This window comes from Alexandromys fortis, unplaced genomic scaffold (genome assembly GCF_014885135.2).
Source record: "Alexandromys fortis isolate MF-2015 unplaced genomic scaffold, M_Fortis_MF-2015_v1.1 scaffold_36, whole genome shotgun sequence".
Lineage (NCBI taxonomy): Eukaryota > Metazoa > Chordata > Mammalia > Rodentia > Cricetidae > Alexandromys > Alexandromys fortis.
The window spans coordinates 8388341-8411013 of NW_026067915.1; the positions used below are offsets into that span (position 1 = coordinate 8388341).

Sequence of the window (22673 nt, forward strand, 5' to 3'; positions counted from 1 at the left end):
GAGAAGCTTGTTTTTTGAGACAGGTTCTTATGTAGCACAGACTGTCCTGGAATCGGCTGTGTAACAGATGACCGTGAAGCTTCTGAGTCTCCTGTCTCTGGTTCCTGGGTTACACTTAAGCTCCCACGCCCCCTGTGTATACAGTGCTGGGGCCGAGGCTTTGTGCATGCTAGGCAAGTCCTCTACCAACTCAGCTATGACCACAGCTCTGGACCTGCAAACCAAAAGAGCCAGACTCAGAAGGGACCAAGAGATGCTCCGGATTAGATTGCCAAGAAAGACCTCACTTGGGAGACGTAAGCTGGATCTTGCAGGAGTAAGAAGAGTATTCCAGAAGAAATAAGTTCAAAACCCTAAAGCAAGGGCCAAATGTAGTAGTGCATTCTTGTAATAACCAACACGCAGGAGGCTGACGTAGGAGAGCTGCTTCAAGTTCAAGGACAGGTTGGATGTATGTGTTCAAAGCCAGCGTGGGTGACATAGTGACACCTTCCTCAAAAAGCCAAAGGAGTGTATGAAGAGCTGAAGGGAAGCCCATGAGGCTAGGACAGGGAAGCAAGCATGGGGTGCATACCTGAAACCCCAACATTTGGGAAGTTGACCAAGAAGGGGGAAAATTTGGACCAGCCCTGGCTCTACAGTGAGCTCCAGCTTGGTCTTAACTGTATAAGGAGACCCTGTGTCAAAGAAAGAGGATGGGGTGCTGGAGAGATGACTCAGAGGTTAAATCACTACTGTTCCCGCAGAAGACTGGAGTTTAGTTCCCAAACCCATGTGGGACAGCTCACAATTGCCTCTGACTCCAACTCCAAGGGTCTCAATGCCTCTGGCCTCTGTGTGTAAGCATTATAGCGTGAATGGAAAGGTGTCCTGGCAGCTGAGAGCCAAGGAATACCGCAAAGTCACACCACACAACAAACCTCACACAAGATTTATTGGGAGGAAAAAAAAAAAAGGATGTACGATGTTTTACTCTTGCTCTTTGCTCTTTTGGGGACCTGCTGTCCAGCTTCAAGTAAACCCACACGGAGGCTTTTCCTTCCTTGTGAATGCCTGGCCTTGGCTTGTTTTGTGCCAGCTTTTCTTAAATTATCCCATCTACCTTTTGCCTCTGGGCTTTTTTCTTTTCTTACTTTCACTCTTACCCCATGGCTGGTTGGGTGGGTGGCTGGCTGGCCCGCCCCTGGAGTACTCCCCTTGTTCTCTCCTTGCTCCTCTTCTTCCTCGGTTTTCCTTCTATTTATACCCTCTGCCTGCTGGCCTCTCCTATCCTTGCTCCTGCTTCGCTTTTGGCCATTCAGCTCTTTATTAGACCATCAGGTGTTTTAGACAGGCAAAGAATCACAGCTTCACAGAGTTAAACAAATGCAGCATAAACAAAAGCAACACACCTTAAAATAATATTCCCCAGCACCAAGAGGGCGGCTGCCTCTGTTGGAGCGAGAAACAGCAGCAAACTGAACAGGACATAGGGCTTATATAGAGCTTCTTGGGAAGAGAGTGGAACTTTCCAGGATGGAGACTGGTGGAAATTCATGTCCGGAGATTGAGCTTTTTACTCTGTAGGGTGGAGCAGGGTCCAGCAGTTAGGGTACTTAGAGTATTCCGTGGGTGGAACCTGGCAGAGCTCCTCGGGATAGTGGCCTGGCCACTCCTGTGGCTCAAGGGGCTTACACCGTGGGCACCTGCACACACGTGTGCTTGTGCACAGACACAAACATAATTTAAAAATAAACTTAGGAGGGGGGTGGGACAAAAACTGAAGCTGGGAGGTAGGAGAAGGGGTGAAAGATAGGTCCTTCAGAGCTGGTAAGTGCTGTGGTCTAGCATTTTGGGTGCCAGAGGTAGGCACAGGGCCATCCGGAGGAAAAGATGTTAGGTGTGCATGTTTAGGACTCCTGGCTGCTGGACTGAATCTAGGGACACAGGCCTTTGATTTCAGCACAAAGAGACTGAGCAGAGGCGGATCTCTAGGGCTTGGAGACCAATTTAATATGCATAGGGAGTTCCAAGCCAGCCTGGATCACAAAGTAAGACCCTTTCTCCGAAAAAATAAAAGACAGCTTCCGGGGAGAGTCTAGAGTGCAGTTACGTCGGTCTCATGAGAGACCGCTATAGTTACCCCATGAGAGGCTCAGACAGTGAGGCTGCAGGAACAGTAAGGACCCAAGTTATCCATAATTGCTCCCGCCCTGGAGAGGTGTGGCCAGTCTCCGGCTGCTTATTGGCAGGGAGGTGGGCGTGGCAAGCGAGGCATCAGAAGGACTCTACGCAGGCGCCAAGCTCACTCGTTTCCATGGCGACGAAATCGACGCGCCTCAACGGCTTAGCAACTGTTCTGTGCCAGACTTTGGTCCCGCCACTGAAGTCTGTCAGTTTCCCCTATTCCGACTCCTGCATTACAACCGCCCAAAAGCCAAACTAATCCTGGTCCCCCCCCCGACATGGGCGACCTAGAGCTGCTGCTGCCTGGGGAGGCTGAAGTGTTGGTGCGGCGCCTGTGCAGCTTCCAGCTAAGGGAGATGGGATCCGAAGGGTGAGGCAGCGGCAATAGGTGGGGTCACCTGGTCCTTTAGTGGAGAAGCTTGGAACTGACATTGGAGAAGGGGTGGCCCAGTGTGGAGGGGGCTCCAGGTGGGAGGCAAAGCCCTTTGAGATAGAAGTGTGCGGCTTCTGACACACCTCTGGCCTCAGGACAGGATCACACTGGCTCCAGTAGGTCGAGCCCCCACCCGCACTGTGCATTCCCGTTGCACATTTGTACACCCAATATACACACATCCCTTCGGGGCAGGTGGAACCAGCAGCATGAGAACCTGGAGAAGCTGAACATGCAAGCCATCCTTGATGCCACTGTCAGCCAGGGGGAGCCCATCCAGGAACTGCTGGTCACCCATGGGAAGGTATGTCAAGGTAGCTCAAATAATAAAAACCCAGAGACAGATACTGGGGTTCAAGCTGAATATCAGAAAAGCAAAACGGCCCCTGGCACTTACCTCTACCTCAGACCAAAATGGGTGATCCTACCTCCAGGAAACCTCAGACTGAGACTGAGGAGACCTGTCTCCTCCATTTAATATTCCTCTCTAGTGCTGGGATAAAAGGCATGCACCACGCCATCGGGCCTCTGTGGCTAACTAGCGTGGCTGCTGGGATTAAAGTATCTACTAATGTGGCTGCTTTGCACTTTGATCTCCAGTCAAGCTTTATTTATTAAAACACAAATAATGTACCATTATAATTTCTGCCTTTCTACTCTTCCTCTTGGGGACACTGGGTACCTGTTCCTCCTTCTGGCCTGGTATGCCTGTCATTCCTAAGTTGGGGAAAATGTGTTAGGTTTCTTCCATTTATTTTGAGATAAGGTGTTGATCCGCGACCCAGGCTGCTGTTAGCTCCCAAACTTCCTGTTTCTGACTACCAAGTGCTGGGACTGCAGGCCTGCCCATCACTATACTTGGCTCTGTTTCCTGTTTTACCCTATACAAGGGCTAATTAAGGAGACAGCCGTGGGTCCTAGACTTGCCTGGGAGGAGAACCCAAGTACGCACATCACCCTGAAATGACTGAGGCCAAAGGAGACCCTCACTAAAGAGGAAGTGGGGCTTTCAAAGTGGGAAGAGCAGCCTTTCTTATGTAAGAGGAGAAAGTAGAGACCAGGCCTGGTGGGAGGAGGGGTCGGGGTGACCCTAGTGTGTGTAAAGGTGTTCCCCTGCAAGAAAAAGGCAGAGCTGGGCACTGGGAGATGTGTAGACAGAGACTGTTCATTTGTTTCCCGGCTGCCCAGGCCCAAATTAATCACACAGAAACTATATTAAAATACTGCTTGGCCTATTAGCTTAAGCATATTACTAGCTAGCTCTTATATCTTAAATTAACCCATTTCCATTGTTTTATGTATTGCCACAAGGCTTGTGGTTTACCAGGAAGATTCAGGGCATCTGTCTCCTTCAGCAGCTACATGGCATCTCTCTGACTCTACTTACATTCTCTCTATATATATCTCTGTACTTTCTGCCTGGCTTTACTCTGTTAAAGCAAAAACATTGGCCAAAAAGCAGCTTCTTTATTAACCAGTGGCAATAAAACATTCCCAGCATACAGAGGGGAATCCCACATCAGGGATGGTCTAGGAATAGGGCACAGTAAAGGGCCTAAGAGTGAGGCCATAGCACACAGCCTGGCAGACCAGGTGACAAAGACCACAGTAAGGACATGAAAAGGAGGGCTGACCTAAAAGAGAAGCCTAGCTGGTGAGGATGGGGAAGGTATAAGAGGGACAGTAAAGTTTATCCACAGTTAAGGAGGCTGCTATCCTGTCAGAGATATGGAAACGAAGGCCTTACAGTACAGCAGGGACTCTCAGGTGCTTACGGAACCTGAGGGGTGGGTCTAGGGGCCCAGGAGAGTTGGAGAGCCAAGCTGGGCTAAAGCAGGCACAGGAGAGCTGTGATGCCAAGGCAGGTCCGTGCCATCTCTCTTCCTCCCCTGCCCTTTGCAGATCCCCACACTGGTAGAAGAGCTGATCGCGGTGGAGGTGTGGAAACAGAAGGTGTTCCCGGTGCTGTGCAGGCTAGAGGACTTCAAGCCCCAGAATACCTTCCCCATATACATGGTGGTGAGCTGGGCCTTCACAGGGTCCTGAAGACAAAAGCTAGCTAATAGCCCCTGCTCCTCCCTCACAGCCCAGCCCTAATTCTCTTTGGCAGGTACACCATGAGGCCTCCATCATCAATCTTCTAGAAACAGTGTTCTTCCATAAGGTGAAGCACCATCCTTGTCAAGAGGCCATTTCTGCAGGCCCAAGCCTGGTGGGATGGATCTGTGGAGAAGAGTATCATCAATATCGAATACTGAACTGTCTCCTCCCTGCCCCCAGGAGGTGTGTGAGTCAGCAGATGACAGGATACTGGACTTAGTGGACTATTGCCACCGCAAGCTGACACTGCTGGTGGCCCGGACTGGCTGTGGTGACCCATCTGAGGAAGAACGGTCCCAGGATAATACCCCTATGCAAGTAAGTTAAGGTTTCCTGGAGGGGGCCAAACCTCGAAGTGAGGCCTCCAGAGGCAGGGGTGAACACTGTGTGCCTGCGCTCCCCCCACCAGGAGCTGCAGAAACAGGCGGAGACGATGGAGTTTGAGATCTCACTGAAAGCGCTCTCGGTGCTTCGCTACATCACAGACTGTGTGGACAGGTGGGCCACCCTCCAGCGCCTGGGGCACGCAGTAAAGGGCAGCAGTATTCGGCTTGTAACTTCTGCTAACCCCCCTTACCCCTACCTCTAGCCTTTCCCTGAGTACCTTGAACCGCATGCTCAGTACACACAACTTGCCCTGCCTCCTGGTGGAGCTACTGGAGCACAGCCCCTGGAGACGGCGGGAAGGAGGTAAGGCCTCTCCCACCTGCCAGGACTTAACTGGCTGCTTCCAGAAGATCCTCGGGGTTAATGGAAGTGGACAGCCGGACAGCCCGTACACTGAGGACACCAGGATACCTCACCCAAAATGGGGCTAGAGTTTTGACTCTGAGGCAGACAAGTCCCGTGGACTTACCTTGTTCGGACAAGTCTGGTGGCCGGGGTCTTCTAACCATGCGAAACAGTTCTCAATCTCCCCATCCACACACTCTGGAGAATACAACGTCTGCATCTAGTGAGCTAGTTCTCCTCCCCAGGCAAGCTGCAGCAGTTTGAGAATGGCCGCTGGCAGACAGTGGCCCCCTCAGAGCAGCAGAGACTAAATAAGCTGGACGGGCAGGTGTGGATCGCCCTGTACAATCTGCTGCTCAGCCCTGAGGCCCGAGCCCGATACTGCCTTACCAGCTTCGCCAAGGGGCAGCTGCTTAAGGTGAGGAACTCAGCTACCCTACCCATCCCTTCTGCCACCAGCCCCACCCTGCCCCGCCCCCACTGCATCCCTGCCTCACCCTGTCCTCTTTCCACTACGTCCTCCAAGTACCCCCAACCCAGCTTAGGGACTCCCTGTTTCTTGCCCCTCCGGCCAGGACCTGTTTCACAATGGCTTTCCCTGGATACCTTTGCAGCTTCAGGCCTTCCTCACGGATATACTACTGGACCAGCTGCCCAACCTTGCTGACCTGAAGGCTTTCCTGGCTCACCTGGCCCTGGCTGAAACCCAGCCCCCTAAGAAAGACCTGGTGTTGGAACAGGTAGGCACCCAGACCCTTAGTTGCTCAGGGCCATGATCCACTTTGCCAGCTCCTTCCTCTCCTCTCCCTTACTCTCTCTTAGATCCCAGAAATCTGGGACCGGCTGGAGCGAGAGAACAAAGGCAAATGGCAGGCCATTGCCAAGCACCAGCTGCAGCATGTCTTCAGCCCCTCAGACCGGGATCTGCGCCAGCAGGCACAGAGGTAAGGCCTGCTGCGTGGCTGAAGACAGGTGCATGGGACGTAGAGGGCATGGCCATAGCGGGAGGGCTTCTGTGCCCCTACCTGTCAGGTCCGGTCACATCTTCTTGGCCCCTCCCCCAGGTGGGCTGGAACCTACAGGCTGGACGTCCTAGAGGCCATAGCCCCAGAGAAGCCCCGCTGTGCTTACTGCAACGCGGAGGCCTCCAAGCGCTGCTCCAGATGCCAGAGTGTGTGGTATTGCTGCAGGTAAGGGGACCCCAGGACCTCCGTACCCCTAAGCCCCAACCCTGGGTCCTCTCACAAGCACTGTCACCCTCACGCAACCCACCACCCCTGCAGGGAGTGCCAAGTCAAACACTGGGAGAAGCACGGAAAGACGTGTGTTCTAGCAGCCCAAGGTGACAGGGCCAAGTGAAGGCTGCAGGTTCTGAGGGCCGACGGAAGAGCTCACCCAGAATGTGACTCTGAGCCTCAGGAACTCTGCCTGGCCCCTGTCAGACCTCAATTTCCCTGGCGGTGAGCACAGCTGAGTCAAGTAGAGCTGCAAACCACCACCAGTCGACGTACAGACTAGCAAAGGCTCTTCACTTCCTGCCCCACCCCGCGAATACGTAGAGAAGAGAACCAGGCGTCAGCATCAGCAAGCAGACAGGGCTGGGGGGCGTAAGCAAGGGCCGGATGTGGAGACCCTCTTCCTTTATCACAGTAAAGCGGACCTCGTGAAACACATCAGTGTGGCGCTTTGCCCTCGTCGCTGGGGCGGGGGAGGGGACATGGGGCGAAGATTGGACGCAAAGCCTGGGAAGGGGCTCTTTGAAAGCGTCCACCCTTGTGCCGTGCCCCGCCCACAAGTCCACACTGTCAGCTCGCCTCGGTTTCCATTGCGTTCTCCGCCGCTCTTTCCCGCCGCCCTGCCTTGATCCTGGGGGCGGTGCCGAAGTGGCGGCCCGCCCTGCGGCCTCGCCCGCTAGCGCCCAGTCCTCTGGATCCCCGGTCTGACCGGGCCATGTCGGCGGAGCCAGAACTCATTGAACTACGGGAGCTGGCACCGTCTGGACGCATCGGCCCTGGTCGTACCCGGCTGGAGCGTGCCAACGCTCTGCGCATCGCGCCGTGCACAGCTCGCAATCCGTCACAGCAGCACGTCCCGGGTCGCGGCCACCGCTTCCAGCCTGCGGGTCCCGCCACGCACACGTGGTGCGACCTCTGTGGAGACTTCATCTGGGGCGTCGTGCGCAAGGGCCTACAGTGCGCGCGTGAGTAGCGGCCCCACGCAGCCCGCGATCACCGAACGGGAGGTCAAAGGCAGCACCATGGCTGCGGGTCAAGTCTCAGCGGAGGGGGTCAGCAGTGATGATCCTGCAGACCAGGTCCCGTTACCTTGCCCCATCAGGGAGCGTGTTTAAGAAAATGGTGTATCACTTGTCACACTTCGTCCGTGGCTGGCGCACAGAAGGTGCTGGTTTCAAGATCGTCTTTAAAGAGCCTGGGCTCTTGAAAAGCCTTTGTGCCTACTGTGGCCTGAGCCTGCATTCCGAGGTCCGCCTCTTCCCAATGATTGGCTCACTGTGTTCCCCTCCAGATTCTTGGGTGACCACCCACATATGATAGGGGGGGCAGAAAAAAAGTTAGAACCTTGGTTGGGCTCCTTGTAAGTAGGAATTTTGTTGAGTTTTTAGTCAAGTTTTGTCTCAACTCAGGGATCCAGAGGCTAAAACATGGAATAGAAGCACACACACAGTAGTCCTTCTGGGGATTGCCAGCAAACAGAAGTTCGACTTGCCCGGGACACTTTATACCCTCCCATCTCCTTGTGTCTAGACCTTCTTCCAGACTTGTTGAGTCCATTGTTGAAAGTGGACCTTAAGCATTGAGGGTTTTTGTTGTTTTGTTGGTTGTTGTTGTTGTTTTGAAATAGGGTCTCACTATGCAGCCCTGCCTGGCCTGGAACTCTCTATTCAGATCAGGGTGTGACAGAGATCCACCTGCCTTTGCTTCCCACACTCAGATGTGTAGCTGGAGTTGTCAGTGCTTTGAGCCATAAAGGTGGGAACTTCAGGATGGGACTGTAGGCCTGTGCGTGCCTAGAGCTCATCTCTTCACTGCATGAGTATGCCACAAATTCAGCTAGTGGAGACAACTGTTTGTGAGAGAATGCCGCATGGAAGCAAGGGCTGTGGTTTCACAACATCTCCAAGAGAAATAAAATCTCTCTGGAGATGAGAGACGGCACCACTTGGGTGTTTGACAAGAGACTGATAAGCAAATCAGACAAGTGTAGGGTTTTGCTTCAGACATGGACAGTCAGTGGTAACTCTTGCATCGGCAAATAGAAACCTGGGGCGCTTCAAGTGGAAGAAAAGGGAAATTTTGACCATGTGCATTTGAAATCTTTAGTAGATGTTAAAGTGAAGATACTACATGTAGGATTTGTTCTAAAGAGGCCAATCAGTGCCAGCTTGGGTCTGGAACAGGTGAGTTGTAGACAGAGCTGGGACAGTACCCAGGTGAGAAACTTGGACATCAACTCTTAGACCTGGGAGTTGACAGAGCTGAGGAAGGGGCTATGGAGAAGGAAACCTGGCTAGTGAGTGCTGTCCCTGGGAGCCAAAGGGAGTAAGCAACCAACGTTAAGGATATAGTAATCCCAGTAATGTGGACAGAGGCCAAACATTAGATGTGGCATTGGGCATTGGCACAAATCTGTTAATCCTGGCACTGGAGAAGTTGGTAGAGGCAGGAGGATCACCGAGTTCAAGGTTACCATTTGAGGCTAACCTAAACTACAGGAGACCCTTTCTCAAAAAGCAAAATAGGCTTGTGTAAACAAATGAAAAGGTAGATGGCAAACAGAGGAAGTCGTAAATAAGCGCTTTTGTTTTCAAGTTAATGGCCAGGAGCTGTAGTAGCTCGGGGTGTTAGCTTAGTGTTAGCAGGGTTAGATCTCTAACCGCCTAAGGCCTTCCAGCCGGTTTCCAGAGGTGCTTCGGACCGACGACTTTAGAATCTGTGTTGCGTGGGCGGTAACCGAGCTTGAGAAAAAGCCAGTCAAGCCCAAATGTGTCGGGCGGAGGCCCCCTGTCAGTGGGTCACTTCGCCGAGCTCCTCCGCCTCACGGCCAGCCCTTTCTGCAGACTGCAAGTTCACCTGCCATTACCGTTGTCGTGCGCTCGTCTGCCTGGACTGCTGCGGGCCCCGAGACCTGGGCTGGGACCCCGCATTGGAAAGGGACACGAACGTGGTGAGCTCGGGGTCCGGGGAGTGTGGGCAGGGAGGGGCCCCGGGCTTAGTCCCGGCGCCGTACACAACGAACATCCCAATTACCGACTTCCCGGCATCAGAGAGGCTAGTTCTGCTTGTGGGTTTGTCAGGAGCCTACCCCACGCAAAAACTACGGCCCGCAAACCAGTAGCCGCGAAGGCGCGCCCTGGCACGGTGCGCGCGCACTTTTCACACTCCGCTTCCGGCCCTGGGGCAACATCGGTGCGCATGTGCACACGCCCTGCCGCCTCCCCCGGGGACGTGGGGCCCGAGAGGCGGAGCCGAGTTGAGATGCCTCAGCGATGAGGTCACTCCTCGAGTAGTAGCGTGGTGTCCCCGCCCCTCGGCGTTCCCCAGCCCGTCGCCCCCCAAACGACTCCAGCACTAGGTTTTTAGTCGTCTACGTTTGCAGTCCTAACGGTCGCCGCGCGGCGCAGGTCTCAGCGCAAGCGCGTACTGACTCGCTCACACGCACGCACGCGCTCGGGGCGGTGGTTGGAGACTCCCCACGCAGTGGACTAGGGATCGGGCGGGCAGGGCGATGAGCGAGGCCGAGACGCCTTCCTTCGAAATGACCTGGAGCAGCACGACGAGCAGTGGCTACTGCAGCCAGGAGGACTCGGACTCGGAGCTCGAGCAGTACTTCACGGCGCGGACCTCTCTGGTCCGCAGGCCGCGCCGGGACCAGGTGGGAAGCCGGGTGGGGGCTGTCGCCGGCGGGCGAGGGGCGGTTGCTCCAATCCTGCCCTTCCCCGCTAAGTTGCGGCCTGGAGAGTTAGTTGATAGGCAGCCTCCCGGCGGGTCCACACGAAAACCGGCCGGGATGTGTTTTGGGCTCCCTCTGCTCCGGGTAGAAAGAAGCTCGATTCCAGCGCGCCGGTACTGAGTCCCCAGGCTTCCCTGGCTTGCGGTCACAGACCGGTTGAGCCAGGGGAAGAAGCAGCTCTGAAGTTTGGGTGGACCAGAGGCGGGCGTATTCACCCATGATTAAAGCCAGCCTCAGCCCAAACCGGCGTCTTGATTTCGCATTTGGGCTCTCCTACTCCCTTCCTGGGGGAAATAAGGAAGTGGAGGAGGAGTCCGCCGGGAAGTGAGAAGTTTGTTTCGGAGGTGACTCTGTCCCTTCCATTTGCAGTCTTGGATCAGCCAGAAGAGTTCGCAGCCATTGCTGGGCCAACTCTGACACCAGCTGCTGGAATGTAGACGATTTTCCGATCTTCCTTCCCGAGTGAAACTTTGGTGGGGGGTTGGGGAGTCTAGTAAGAGGGCCCTTGCTGTGGACCTTAATAGGAGCATTCCTAGTCCCTTAGGGAGCAGGAAGACTATAAAATGCCCCGAGAAGGGTTTCTACCTAAGATTTAAAGTGTGTGTACCAGGGCAGCTGAACGTTCCTCGAGTCTCCTAGATGTGCCAAATTACCAGAGATTTTTCTGGGAGTATAGTGGTTGTGACCACTAAGCTCAGATAACTTGTTCTGAGCCATAATACCTCAGAAGAGCGCAGAGGCTGGGTCATCAGGAGAGTGTAGTGAAGACTTATTAGTAAAGTGAAGGTTAGTAAACTTAGCAGCAGCGAAGTAGAATTCCTTATCCGAGCCAAAAAAAAATTTCTGTGGTGTTGTAGGAGAGAGTTGATACAAATTTTTCTTTTTTTTCCGAGTCAGTGTTTCTCTGTAGCTTTGGGGCCTGTCCTGGTACTAGCTCTTGTAGACCAGGCTGGCCTCGAACTCAGAGATCCGCCTGTCTCTGCCTCCCGAGTGCTGGGATTAAAAGTGTGAGTCACCACGGCTCAGCAATACAAATTTCTTAAAGCACTCGGGAGGCAGAGGCAGGCGGATCTCTGGGAGTTCGAGACCAGCCTGGTCTACAGAGCTAGTTCCAGGACAGGCTCCAAAGCCACAGAGAAACCCTGTCTCGAAAACCAAAGCAAAAAAAAAAAAAAAAAAAAAAAATCTTAAAGATGGGCTGCTACTTGACACCCCAAAAACCTTAGTCCAGACTGTAGATTCAGTGTGGACCCCTGAGGTTGTCTCCATGTCTCTCAGCCTGAGTCATCTTCTATTATGGAAAGGTGGGGAAAAAAAACACAAGGTGCTAGCCGGTTGAAAGGTATATAAAGAAAATAATTGTTTAAAAGCAGCTGAAGTCTGTAGCAAGCTAAGTTTGGAGAGTGCTTACCTTGTATGGTGGCCTGGCTTCCATCCACAACACCATTAATGAACCAAATAGGTGGGTAGATGGATAGATGGAAGCTGAGAAGTAAAGTAAAATCATGAGGGCTGGGGTTAGAGTTCAGTGACTGAGTTCAGTGCCCAGCATGTGTGAGGCTGTGGGTTCATCCCTAGCTGACACCTTGTGAGAACTCCTGGGATGAGGCGTTGGTCAGTAGCAATCCTAGCTGTGTTTGTTCCAATCGCATTCTCCAGGACCTCTCTGATGTCAACAGGAAGTTAGACTGAGGCAGTGAGGCCAAGTAAGTTTGGTAGAGGAAAACTAATTCAAGTCCTAACTGTTGTAACCCACACTCCACCTTTCCAGCTAAAACCCAGTCCCTAAAGAGCTAGTCTTCAGGCTAAGTTTCCAGACAGCAAGGGAAGGACAGCCTACATGCTTGGCACTGGTAGGACAGCTGCTAATGGAAAGTTGCCTATACACCTCTGGCAGGATTGGAGCCTGGCCTGAAGCTGCCTTTTGTGCAGCCTGAGTCAAAGGTAAATCAGTGGTAGTCACAGTGATTTCTTCCCTACATGGGATGTGCCCAAGAAACCTCCTAAGGCATGTTAACCCAATGGAGATCACCTTTCCCCTCCTGACTACTGATGTTTATCAGCTCCCCTGCTTCCGACCCTGTGGTGCTCATGTTCTGTGCTGGTGCAAAGTGGAAGAGTGGCCTCCCTTCTCCAGAACAAACTCTGACCCAACTAGTGTTCTGGGACCAGCTATGCAGTTGAGATGTGGTTTTAATTTTATTTGGGTGGGGGTGGGGGTAATACTGGGGATTGAAGGGTCTCTCTTATACTAGGCAAGTACTCCCCAAGAAGTGTTTTTACTTTAAACAACAATTCTCCCTAATAGTCCTTCATGTTTTCCTGGCCCTTTGCCATGCACCTTTATTTGTCTTTGTTTCTGTAATGTTGTTAGGGACCACACACAATCAGTGCTGAGGTGACTCCCATCCCAAATAGCAGGAAGCCAAATGATCCTCCCTTTCTTTTGCCGTCTCCATCTATAGCATGCAAAATGGAGCAGTGATGGGGTCAGGGTGTATGGATTTAGTGACAGGACCAAAATCAAGATCCAAGGAATGTTCTGGCTGTTTTTTTCTTCTCCAAATAAGCCTTGCACTTTTCAAGGGCCCTGTATCCATGCTGATCTGTCTTTTAGGACGAGCCTGCACAGCGGGAGACACCTGATCTTTCCCAGGCTGAGACTGAGCAGAAGATCAAGGATTACAATGGCCAGATCAACAGCAACCTCTTCATGAGCCTGGTGAGTTGGCTGCTCAGGTGAGGCGTGTGGGGCGGAACAGAACCCAGTTTTGTGCCAGATGGCCAGAGTCATAGCCAAAGTATTCTTGGTTGACTCAAGCAGTGATCTGTGCACACCTGGCCCCACCCCAGGTAAACTCAACCCTGCCCTCTTCCTTCTCTACTAGAACTTCTGTCATGGTGTGGATTTTCTTTTTCTCTTTTTTAGAACAAGGATGGCTCCTACACAGGCTTCATCAAGGTTCAGCTGAAACTGGTACGTCCTGTCTCAGTGCCTTCCAGCAAGAAACCACCTTCTTTACAGGACGCCCGGCGGGGCACAGGGCGGAGCACAGCTGTGAAGCGCCGCACCTCCTTTTACTTGCCTAAGGATGCTATTAAGCACTTGCATGTTCTGTCACGAACACGGGCACGTGAGGTCATTGAGGCCTTGCTGCGAAAATTCATGGTAGTGGATGATCCTCGCAAGTTTGCACTCTTTGAACGAACCGAACGTCATGGCCAAGGTAGGTTTCCTATCCCAGCTCTTCCTGCGTAAGGGGTCTGTATCACGTGCCTGTACATTCAGAGGCTGGGGCATCTGAGCCTGTTTCTAATTCTTTATCCTTTTTGCTCTGCCTGATCTCCAGTGTACTTCCGGAAACTATCAGATGATGAGCAGCCCTTGAAGCTACGGCTTCTTGCAGGGCCTAGTGAGAAGGCCCTGAGCTTTGTCCTGAAAGAGAATGATTCTGGAGAGGTGAATGTGAGTACATCGTCTTTTTTTCTTATCACCAGACAAAGCTAGTAGGTTGTAGCTATAGTGAAGGTTTCAGGAGAAACTGGAGCTACAGAACAAACCCTGCACAATGTCTCCAAGAATATACAGGCCCTGGAATGAAAGTATAGGCTTCCGGGACACTGGAACCAAGGTCTAGATCCTTAGGAAGAAGCTGAATCTAGTGGTTCATGTTTGTAATAGAGGTACTTGGGAGGCTGAGACAGGAGGATTGCTAGGAGTTTGGGGTCAGTCTGGGCCACAAAAACAAGCTAGAAGAACTGTTCTGGTTCTTTGTTTCCTGGTGTGGGATTTGATTGACTCATGGTGAGCCAAGAACAAGTTCAGAGCTACACAGGTGTGGCTGAGAGATGGCTCGGCAGTTAAGAGTACTTGCTGCTTTTTCAGAGGACTCCCTTCTGTTTGAAGCACCCATGTTAGGTGGCCCACTTTCACCTACAACTCCACCTCCAAAGGATTTGACTTCCTCCTCTGGCTTCAGAGGGTACCTGTCCTTTGGGGGGGGGGGGTCATTTATTTATTTATTTATTTATTTATTTATTTATTGGTTTTTCGAGACAGGGTTTCTCTGTGGTTTTGGAGCCTGTCCTGGAACTAGCTCTTGTAGACCAGGCTGGTCTCGAACTCACAGAAATTCGCCTGCCTCTGCCTCCCAAGTGTTGGGATTAAAGGCCTGTGCCACCACTGCCCGGCAGGGTACCTGTCCTTATGTGCACATAACCTCTACACAGACCCAGACATACACAGAATTAAAACAATGGGGCTGGAAAGATGGATCAGTAATTAAAAGCACTTATTGATCATGCAGAGGATCTGCATTAGGTTCTTAGCATCCACATAGACCACGCACACAGTGCACATATGTGCCTACAGGCAAAACACTTATACACATAAAACAATTTTTATTTGTATGAACAACAAAAAAATACTCTTCTAGCAAGGCCTACTACTACCAGCCTGTAATCTCAACTACTTGGAATGCTAAAGCAGAAGGCTCACGAGTTCAAAGCCATCCTGGGCTACAGAGTAACTTAAAGACCTGTCTGGGTTAACTTAGTGAGATACTATCTCAAAAAGTAAGAAGACTTGGGGCTATAGTTCAACGGTAAGATGCTTAACATGTTGGATGCCCTTGGTTCATGTCTTAGTTAGAGTTTCTTTTGCTGTGATCAAACACTGTGACCAAAAGCAAGTTGGGAAGGAAAGGATTTATTTGGCTTACACTTCTACATCATAATCCTATCATTGAAGGAAGTCAGGGCAGGAACCTAGAGGCAGGAGTTGATGCAGAGGCCATTGAGGGAGTGCTGCTTACTGGCTTGCTCTTCATGATTTCCTCAGCCTGCTTTCTTATAGAACCCATCCATGATCCCCAGCCCAGGGATGGCACCAGCCACAATGGGCTGAACCCTGCCCTGTCAATTAATCACTAATTAAGAAAATGCCTTACAGTTGGATATTATGAAGGCTTTTTCTCAAGGTTTCCTCCTTTCAGGTTAACTCTAGTTTGTGTCAAATTGACCTAAAACTAGCCAGCACAATTCAACTCCTAGTAATGCAAAAGAAAAGACTTTTTACCTAGGGGTTAGTGTGTGGCCCAGTGGTTAAGATTATATGCTTAGTATGCATAAAACCCAGCAGCAGAAAAAGAGAAAAGAAGCAGGGGGTGAGCAGGTTGCCTGGGAATGTAGCTTTGGAGTAAAGAAAATGTAGTTTGTTTACATTTATGAGACCCTGGGTTTGTATTGGAGGGGCCCACGCAATAGCAGCTATTTGGGAACATCCTGATTTGCTGTCTCTCTATGAGGTGACTGTTGTGTAGGATCTGTCTTCCGTGCAGACTGCTCATGAGGATTCTAGAACAGACTACTTAGCCTAGCATTGTGATCCAGACTTATAATCATGGCATTCAGGAAACAGAGACAGGAGAATCACAACTTTGAGACTAACCTGAGCTACATAGCATGTCAGGGCCAGCCTTTGATAGGCAGCAAGACTGTGACTCAAAAAAACAACAAAATAGGGGTCTGAAGATTTGGCTGAATGGTTAAGATAAGCACATGTTGCTCCTATAGAGGACCTGGGTTTGATTCCCAGCACCTAGGTGACGACAGCTCACAACCATCTGTAACTCCTGTCCCCAGAGATCTGATGCCTTCTTCTGACTTCCATGTGGCATCGGGCATACACATGATGCACATACATACATATACAGACAAAACACTCATACATATAAAATAATTAAAAACAATAACAACAAAACCAAAACAGGTAAGGCTGGGGAATGAAAAGGGAGGTGGTACTATCCAGAAGCCCAGTCCTAAGGTGTGTGACCGTGAGGCACTAGTTTTTGAGAAGGGTTTGCTAACTTAGCCATTTCCTGCCATAGCCCAGTATCTTTCTCCTCTGCCCCTTTGCAGTGGGATGCCTTCAGCATGCCTGAGCTGCACAATTTCCTACGTATCCTGCAGCGGGAAGAAGAGGAACACCTTCGACAGATTCTGCAGAAGTATTCTCGTTGCCGCCAGAAGATTCAGGAAGCCTTGCATGCTTGCCCTTTGGGGTGACCTTTCGTTTCCCTGGGTAGCAGGAGGAAAATAGGCAATGCGAAGATCGTGCCGTGTGAGTGTGACAGGGCCCATGGGGCCTGCGGAATGAGTGTGCGTGGAAGCCCTCCTCTGCTAAAGGGAGGAGCCCAGAGAACAGTGCCACAGCCTGCCCTCTACCAGTGGATACAGTGGGGCGTGGCTTGCAGCCCTCTGCCCATTGTGTACTGGGGTCCTGCTCTGGGTAGCTGCTCCAGTCTTTGATCAGGGTCTCAGCCGTGAGAATCTTAGAGACTCTACAAACACAACGAGGTTATATTTGTAGGGGTGGGGGCCCGAGTCTATGGAGAAAGATTGTTTTGAGTCGTGAATAAGTCTCAGGATAGCCCAATCAGAGCCAAGGTTAACTGCTCAGAATAATACAGACATTCAGATGGAGTCTGTGTTTCCCTCTTCCAGTGCCTTATGACTTTGACACATAACCCTGAGGTCAGGGAGGGCTGGCAAGTATAGCTCCTATGCCTCAGTTCATTCTCTAAGGACGATGCTGCTGGACCAGACCCACTTCTTGTTTGCCAAAGCCAGAGTCTCCCTCAGATACATTTGATGGAAGTGTATGAATGTATGCAATGCTTTGTGGCCTCAACTGAATGCCTCCTGTGGGGAAAGGGATGGGGGTGTGACAGTCATCATCAGGGCCTGATGCCTGAGAGAATTGGCTGAATAAAGATTGACGAATTTTTCTGGTTTTGGACTCTCTGGATGTGGGCCCCAGTCAGGAAGCACCTAATGGGAATGACTGCCAACAGTGGTTGGCACACAGAGTGCATCTTTCCCAGCTCACAGTGGGACCAGTATGTTGAGGAGATGTAAGCCTCTGGATTCGGGTGTCTTTCAACACTGTGAGGCCCAGGTCATGGTGGAGACAGGAATAAGCTTCAGTTAGAGCACAGGGAAACCATTTTCTCACACCACCTCAGAGGGCAGTAACCCCTTCATAGACACATTTCACAGGGTACAGTTGGGAACAAGTCCGGGTCTCCTAAAGGCTGTTATCTGGTGAATGACTATATTTACTCAAATATAGTCATAAGAAATTTGTTCACAAAGGTTTTGAAGATATTTGGCCCCCTGCATAATTGCTCCCTCCTTTAATCCCAGCCCTTAGGCAGAAGCAGGTGGACATGACTTTGAGGCGAGCCTGTTACGCAGAAGTTCCAGGCCAGCTGAGGCTACATAGTGAGACACTGTCTCAATAAAAGAAAATACAAGACATTGAGCAAGCTCCTTAATTTCTTTACGTGCAAAGGTGAAAACAACCTAAATATCCTAGCCTGAGGCAGACCTAAGGTCTCTTCGGGGGTTGGAGAAGTGACCTAATTGAGTATTGCCACTAGGCTCCAGTGTCGAGCGGCAGGGACTTTGGAACAGTCATACCTGACCCGACCTTAAAGTCCATAACAACACATTACCAACGCTTTTCGGGGAGGGAGCTGACCCTAGGGACCCATTGCCTTCTGGGACCTGGAAGGCAGCGCATCCTGGGTTGTTCGGTCTCTGAGGGTGGTCATTGGTTCTAGTTTACAGACTGACGAGATCTTGAGCCACTCAGAGGAGGCAGCGTGCGGGGTGTGCGGAAGCGGAAGTGAGGTTTCCGTGGAGACAGCAGAGCCTGCGGAAGGCGGCGGCGGCGGCACCTGCGAGTGGAGGCTGGGGCAGGGCATGGTCGCGCTCGCCGTACTGTGAGAGCGGAGCGGCCGCTGGGTCCGCCATGCGCCGACGGCGCTGACATGGGCGCCAGCGGCTCCAAAGCCCGGGGCCTCTGGCCCTTTGCCTCCGCTACGGGGGGCGGCGGCCCTGAGGCGGCAGGCGCTGAGCAATCTTTGGTGCGGTCTCGAGCCCGAGCGGTGCCCCCCTTCGTATTCACGCGCCGTGGGTAAGGGCATGGGTATCTGCCTTGGGGAGGAAATCCGGGAACGAGGAACGCCACCCCCACCCCCCCCCCGCACGTTTGAATCAGGAGGACTGTCATGTTTTGGATCCCCATCAGAGCAAGGGGTGGGGAAAACCAAGTGGCATTCAGCTCCTGTCTGCCCAGGATTTTTTTTTAGAGAAGAGTTGGCTGAGTCTTGTCCCTTGGGTAAAAGCTCCCCCATAATCCCGCAAAGACGGTGTCCGAGAGTCTTAAGATCTTCGTTTCATCCAATTCAACCTGCAAATTAAAGGCATTTATGTACCTCCTATTCTTCCAAGCCTTAGAACGGAAAATGATCTTCTGCTTAGGTGTCTTGCCCTCCCCACAGTGAAGGTGGACCTCTGAGAGTAGTGTCTGTAAATCTGCTAGGCCTCAGTGCTGAAGGTGAGGCCACCCAAAAAGAGGCCCTCGCCCAGTTGGGTTCTCTAGACCTGGAGCACTAACCATTTTTCCCCAGGGACTCACACAAAACGGTCTGGACCTCGAGGGCTCCTAGGGACCGACACTCCCTGGGATGGGAATTTGCCAGTAAACACCAGAAAGACCCAACCAGCAGTGCAGATGAGGCTGTACCAACCACTTGGGAATGAGTGGGAACGCAGCCTTCCTGGCTCAGACATCTGCGGTCTTGGTCTTTACCCTGAACTAGCAGTGTCTTTAGAAGTGAGATTAGTGTGCCCAGGCCAGTTCCCACCCACTTTATAAGCTCTAGGTGAAGGGCCTGCCTCTGGCTAGTTTCCCCTTGTGGATCAGACCGCTGATGAGACAGTGTGCTCTGCTGTGACCTCTTGTTGGTGTGACATTATCAGTGGCATTGATGCACTTTCTGCGTCCTTCTAATGACTCCAAGCAGAGAGTTCTTCATGCCTACTATTCTTCCACCAAGGTTAAGATTGTGTCTCTTCATCTGGGGTTCAGCACACTTCCCTGTGGTCTGGGGCATTTGCCATGACCAGGTGTGAGGCTCCAACCCAGCCTGTTCCCTTCTCTACACAGCTCCATGTTCTATGATGAAGACGGGGATCTGGCTCACGAGTTCTATGAGGAGACAATCGTCACCAAGAATGGGCAGAAGCGAGCCAAGCTGAGGCGGGTACATAAGAATCTGATTCCTCAGGTGAGGTGCTGGGCATGTCCACATAGATACAGCTGGAACTTACTGGGGGAGGAGCTGGGGATATCGGGAAGGCTCCTAGCACAGAGGCTCTGAGCTCATCTTCACTCGCCTCTGTTTCCACATCAGGGCATCGTGAAGCTCGATCCCCCCCGAATCCACGTGGATTTCCCCGTGATCCTCTATGAAGTGTGAGCCTGTGGCATGGCAGACACAAGCACCCACTGCCCCAGCAAGAAACTCCCAGGCTCAAGGTGTAGCTTCCGTTCAGGAGTCCAGGCTGGTGCCACAACCCTGAATAAACTCAACTCCATTGGCCCAGAACCTTCAGTTGTTAAGGGGCAGTCCCTCAGTGTTAACTGGTATTGGTTTATGTCTGAACAGTAAGTGGTTGGTGGCTGGTGGGGGCCAATGACAGAATTACCAGCCCATCTCCCCCAGCCGCTTCTTCAAGAAGCATGGCAGGACACATGCTGGTCAGGAATGCCTGGTTCCTAGTTCCTTGCCTGACCTGCTTTCTTCCAAGCTTGCCTAGGGCCCAGCACTTTACAAGCAGAGTCTGCCTTCTTCCGGCCCCTGGGCTGTGGGGGCTGGACCCACGTGGGAGCGACCTCCCCCTCACTTCCCTTCCCCTAGTCAGAGCATTCAGCCGTTTGCTACCTCGATTCCTCCTGTGTCGGACAGAGACTGGGGATAGTGCTAGCCTCGTTCTTCCTGCCTCCCTGCCACTCGTTCCCGCTCTAAGATGGACAGTTTGCTGGCCGTTAAGTAAGAATGGGGACTAGTGTGGGAGGCTCCTTTCGCCCAGGGCTGGACTGATCTCTCTTGATTTCTCCCAGGTGCCCTCCCCCAAGTTGAAAGGGTGCAGGCCGGGGTCAGGACAGGCTACGGACGCCTGTGCCTGTGGGGACTTGCCCCGAACCACGTCTTCTGTCTAATGTCCCTTGTCTTTGCGCCAGCAGTCCCGCCCATCCCCAGCTGTCGGGGAGGGGCTGTTCACCACCCAGTGGTCAGAAGCAGCCAGTAGCTATGAGGAGCCCATCACCCCTTCTCCTATAGTATCTTCACTACTTCAGGGTCAGTTAAGGGAAAATACTGGAGCTCCTTGGTAAGGATCAAAAGAAGGGAAAAACACATAAAGAAGTAATTCAAATGTGAAGGTTTGTAAATAGACTATGATGATGTTGGGGCAGAGTTTGATTATTATATAGAGATGGCTTTTAAAAATAATCATTGTTTGTAGACGCTCTGGGCGTCTAGAGTATGGGAAATGGCTTGGGGAGGGTGGTCCCCAGCATAGGAAGACTGTTGTGTTATTTGTTCAATTTCAATAAAATTATTTGTAGACCCTGCACATGAGCGTGTCTTCCAGTGAGGCTTTAAGACCCGATTTCTAGACTACCACTTGAACTGATCAGGTAGGCCTCTGGCCCTGGACTCTGCCAGGCTGGCAAGCCCCCTCTAAGAGCCTGTAAGTCTGAACATTGCCTCTAGCAATACCAGCCCTGGCCAACAGGTGGCTATGTTCACACACCATCTCCAGCCCTGGGAGCCACTCACCTGCCTCACCTTGTTTGGGACTGGGAGGGGAAATAGGTCTTGAAACTCTTCAGATTTGCCTAGCTGCCTTGCCTAAGGGGTGAGTGTGACCATACATAGCTGTGGGATAGTTCTGGTCCCAGCAGTAATATATTATCTCAAGTGAGGTTACAGCTTAAGCCCCATGGCCCTCAAAGTTTCCCACCATGCCCTTGGCCTCCTACCAGGCTCTGGAGTCCACACACACCTGACTCTTCCCAGGTAACAACTGGAGGGATGAGCTCAGCTCTGTTGCAGCTTCTCTCGCTAGGCTCTGTCCCTTGTGCATGGTCAGCTCTCTGCTGCCAGGGGACAATCTGCCTCTCTGCTAGGCCTGGCCTGTGGCCATTAAGCTCAAGAACTTTAGGAAGGAGGAATTCATCAACCCAGAGTCAGGGCAGTTGGTCTTCGAGTTGCTCGGGGGCTGGAACTTGTCAAGTCTTGAGTAGGATCACCCTGTGTAGCCTAGACTTCCAGTTCTGTAAAATGACTTCCATCCCCTATAGCACGCCTCCTGTTCAGAGGCCAAGGCTCCCCATATCAGACAGTATCCTATCTCCCACCGCCACCATCCTGCCTGGGGGGAACTCCCTGTTCTGGACCTGCTTCGCTGACCCCAAAGCTATAAACAATAGATGCATCAGGGCAGTGTTTCCCCACTCCATCCGGCTGGGCTGTGCTCACTTCCTTCCTGCTGGCTGCCTAAGGAAGTGTCCCTGCCCTGGGCAGTCTGGCCTGGTCTTTGTTTTCCCAGGAGTCCCACCCTTGGAGCTTCCTAGAAGCTTTGGTCCCTTGTGAAGCCAACACAGGGGTTCAGGGATGCGCCACTAATGTGTAGGACCAAAGCCTGGGCCGGACACTCAGCCCCCATACAACTTTTTATTAGCACGCGGACTCCCTAGCATTGGGGAGGTGCGCCACTTGGGTTCTGAGGGGTGGCTGGCTCAGGTGATTTGAGTGCAGGCAAGTCTGCCTACACCTCCAGAGAGGTCAGAAGGGACCCTGCTGGTCTTCAAGAGTCCCTCCTGTGCGCTCTCTCTCCCACAGGGACACACATCTTCACACATGTGTGAGAAGCCCCATGCTCCGCACACCCTCCTAGCCCCTGCCCACCCCCCACTCCCATATCACACAGACACAGGCATTAACACATTGTCACATTGTTTCCTTTGTCATACTTCAGATACTTCCGCTGTCAGTGGAAAAAAAAAATTGACTCAGCTACTGGAAGCCCCCACCCCACCCAAGTCTCCCCTCACACGAGAGTTTCCTTCTTTGGCACCTGCTCTAGAGGGCCATTAGCTAAACAATCAAGCAGAACAGCGTGACTCCCATGAATACCGTCACTCGCCTCCCCCCCACTACTGGATTTGATTTGAGGATGATTGAAACCTCAAGGAGATGAGCGCCTGACCCTAGGCCTATATCCTTCCTGTCACCTGGCACAACTCGTGGGCCCAGATCCTACTCAGAGGAAGGGTGCCAAGGGCTGCCAGCCAGCAAGGGAAGCAGGGTCAGGGGGCTCTCCTCCCAGCCCCTGTTCCTGTCCCTTTCCGCCC

The 22673-nt window shown here is 52.2% G+C and overlaps 3 protein-coding genes and 1 long non-coding RNA gene across 5 annotated transcripts; 3 read left to right on the forward strand and 1 right to left on the reverse strand.

The window, feature by feature from the left end:
• The first annotated feature begins 874 nt into the window (after positions 1-874).
• Positions 875-6850, forward strand: Zmynd10 (zinc finger MYND-type containing 10). The gene is made up of 12 exons (XM_050139155.1): positions 875-2536; positions 2795-2903; positions 4502-4618; positions 4710-4763; positions 4880-5017; positions 5109-5197; positions 5289-5389; positions 5677-5849; positions 6046-6171; positions 6254-6375; positions 6496-6621; positions 6715-6850. The coding sequence occupies exons 1-12, from the start codon at positions 2445-2447 to the stop codon at positions 6788-6790; spliced, it is 1323 nt and encodes a 440-aa protein (XP_049995112.1). The 5' UTR covers positions 875-2444; the 3' UTR covers positions 6791-6850.
• On the reverse strand, positions 4614-6955 carry LOC126499798 (uncharacterized). Its single transcript, XR_007591185.1, has 3 exons — positions 6827-6955; positions 5556-5629; positions 4614-4822 (listed from the first exon to the last, which is right to left on the reverse strand). It is a non-coding gene; the product is annotated as an uncharacterized lncRNA (long non-coding RNA).
• A 410-nt stretch (positions 6956-7365) lies between these two features.
• Rassf1 (Ras association domain family member 1) lies at positions 7366-17189 on the forward strand. Of its 2 annotated transcripts, XM_050139158.1 has the most exons (6): positions 7366-7631; positions 9510-9616; positions 13020-13124; positions 13332-13629; positions 13753-13868; positions 16322-17189. In XM_050139158.1, exons 1-6 carry the CDS (start codon positions 7382-7384, stop codon positions 16466-16468), a joined length of 1023 nt encoding a protein of 340 aa, XP_049995115.1. In that variant the 5' UTR covers positions 7366-7381; the 3' UTR covers positions 16469-17189. The 2 variants fall into 2 exon arrangements, with proteins under 2 accessions (XP_049995115.1, XP_049995116.1); XM_050139159.1 differs by lacking the exons at positions 7366-7631; positions 9510-9616 and adding an exon at positions 9642-10324.
• Positions 17190-18102: 913 nt separating this feature from the next.
• Tusc2 (tumor suppressor 2, mitochondrial calcium regulator) lies at positions 18103-20890 on the forward strand. The gene is made up of 3 exons (XM_050139162.1): positions 18103-18383; positions 19419-19539; positions 19666-20890. Exons 1-3 carry the CDS (start codon positions 18238-18240, stop codon positions 19729-19731), a joined length of 333 nt encoding a protein of 110 aa, XP_049995119.1. The 5' UTR covers positions 18103-18237; the 3' UTR covers positions 19732-20890.
• The last annotated feature ends 1783 nt before the right edge of the window (positions 20891-22673 follow it).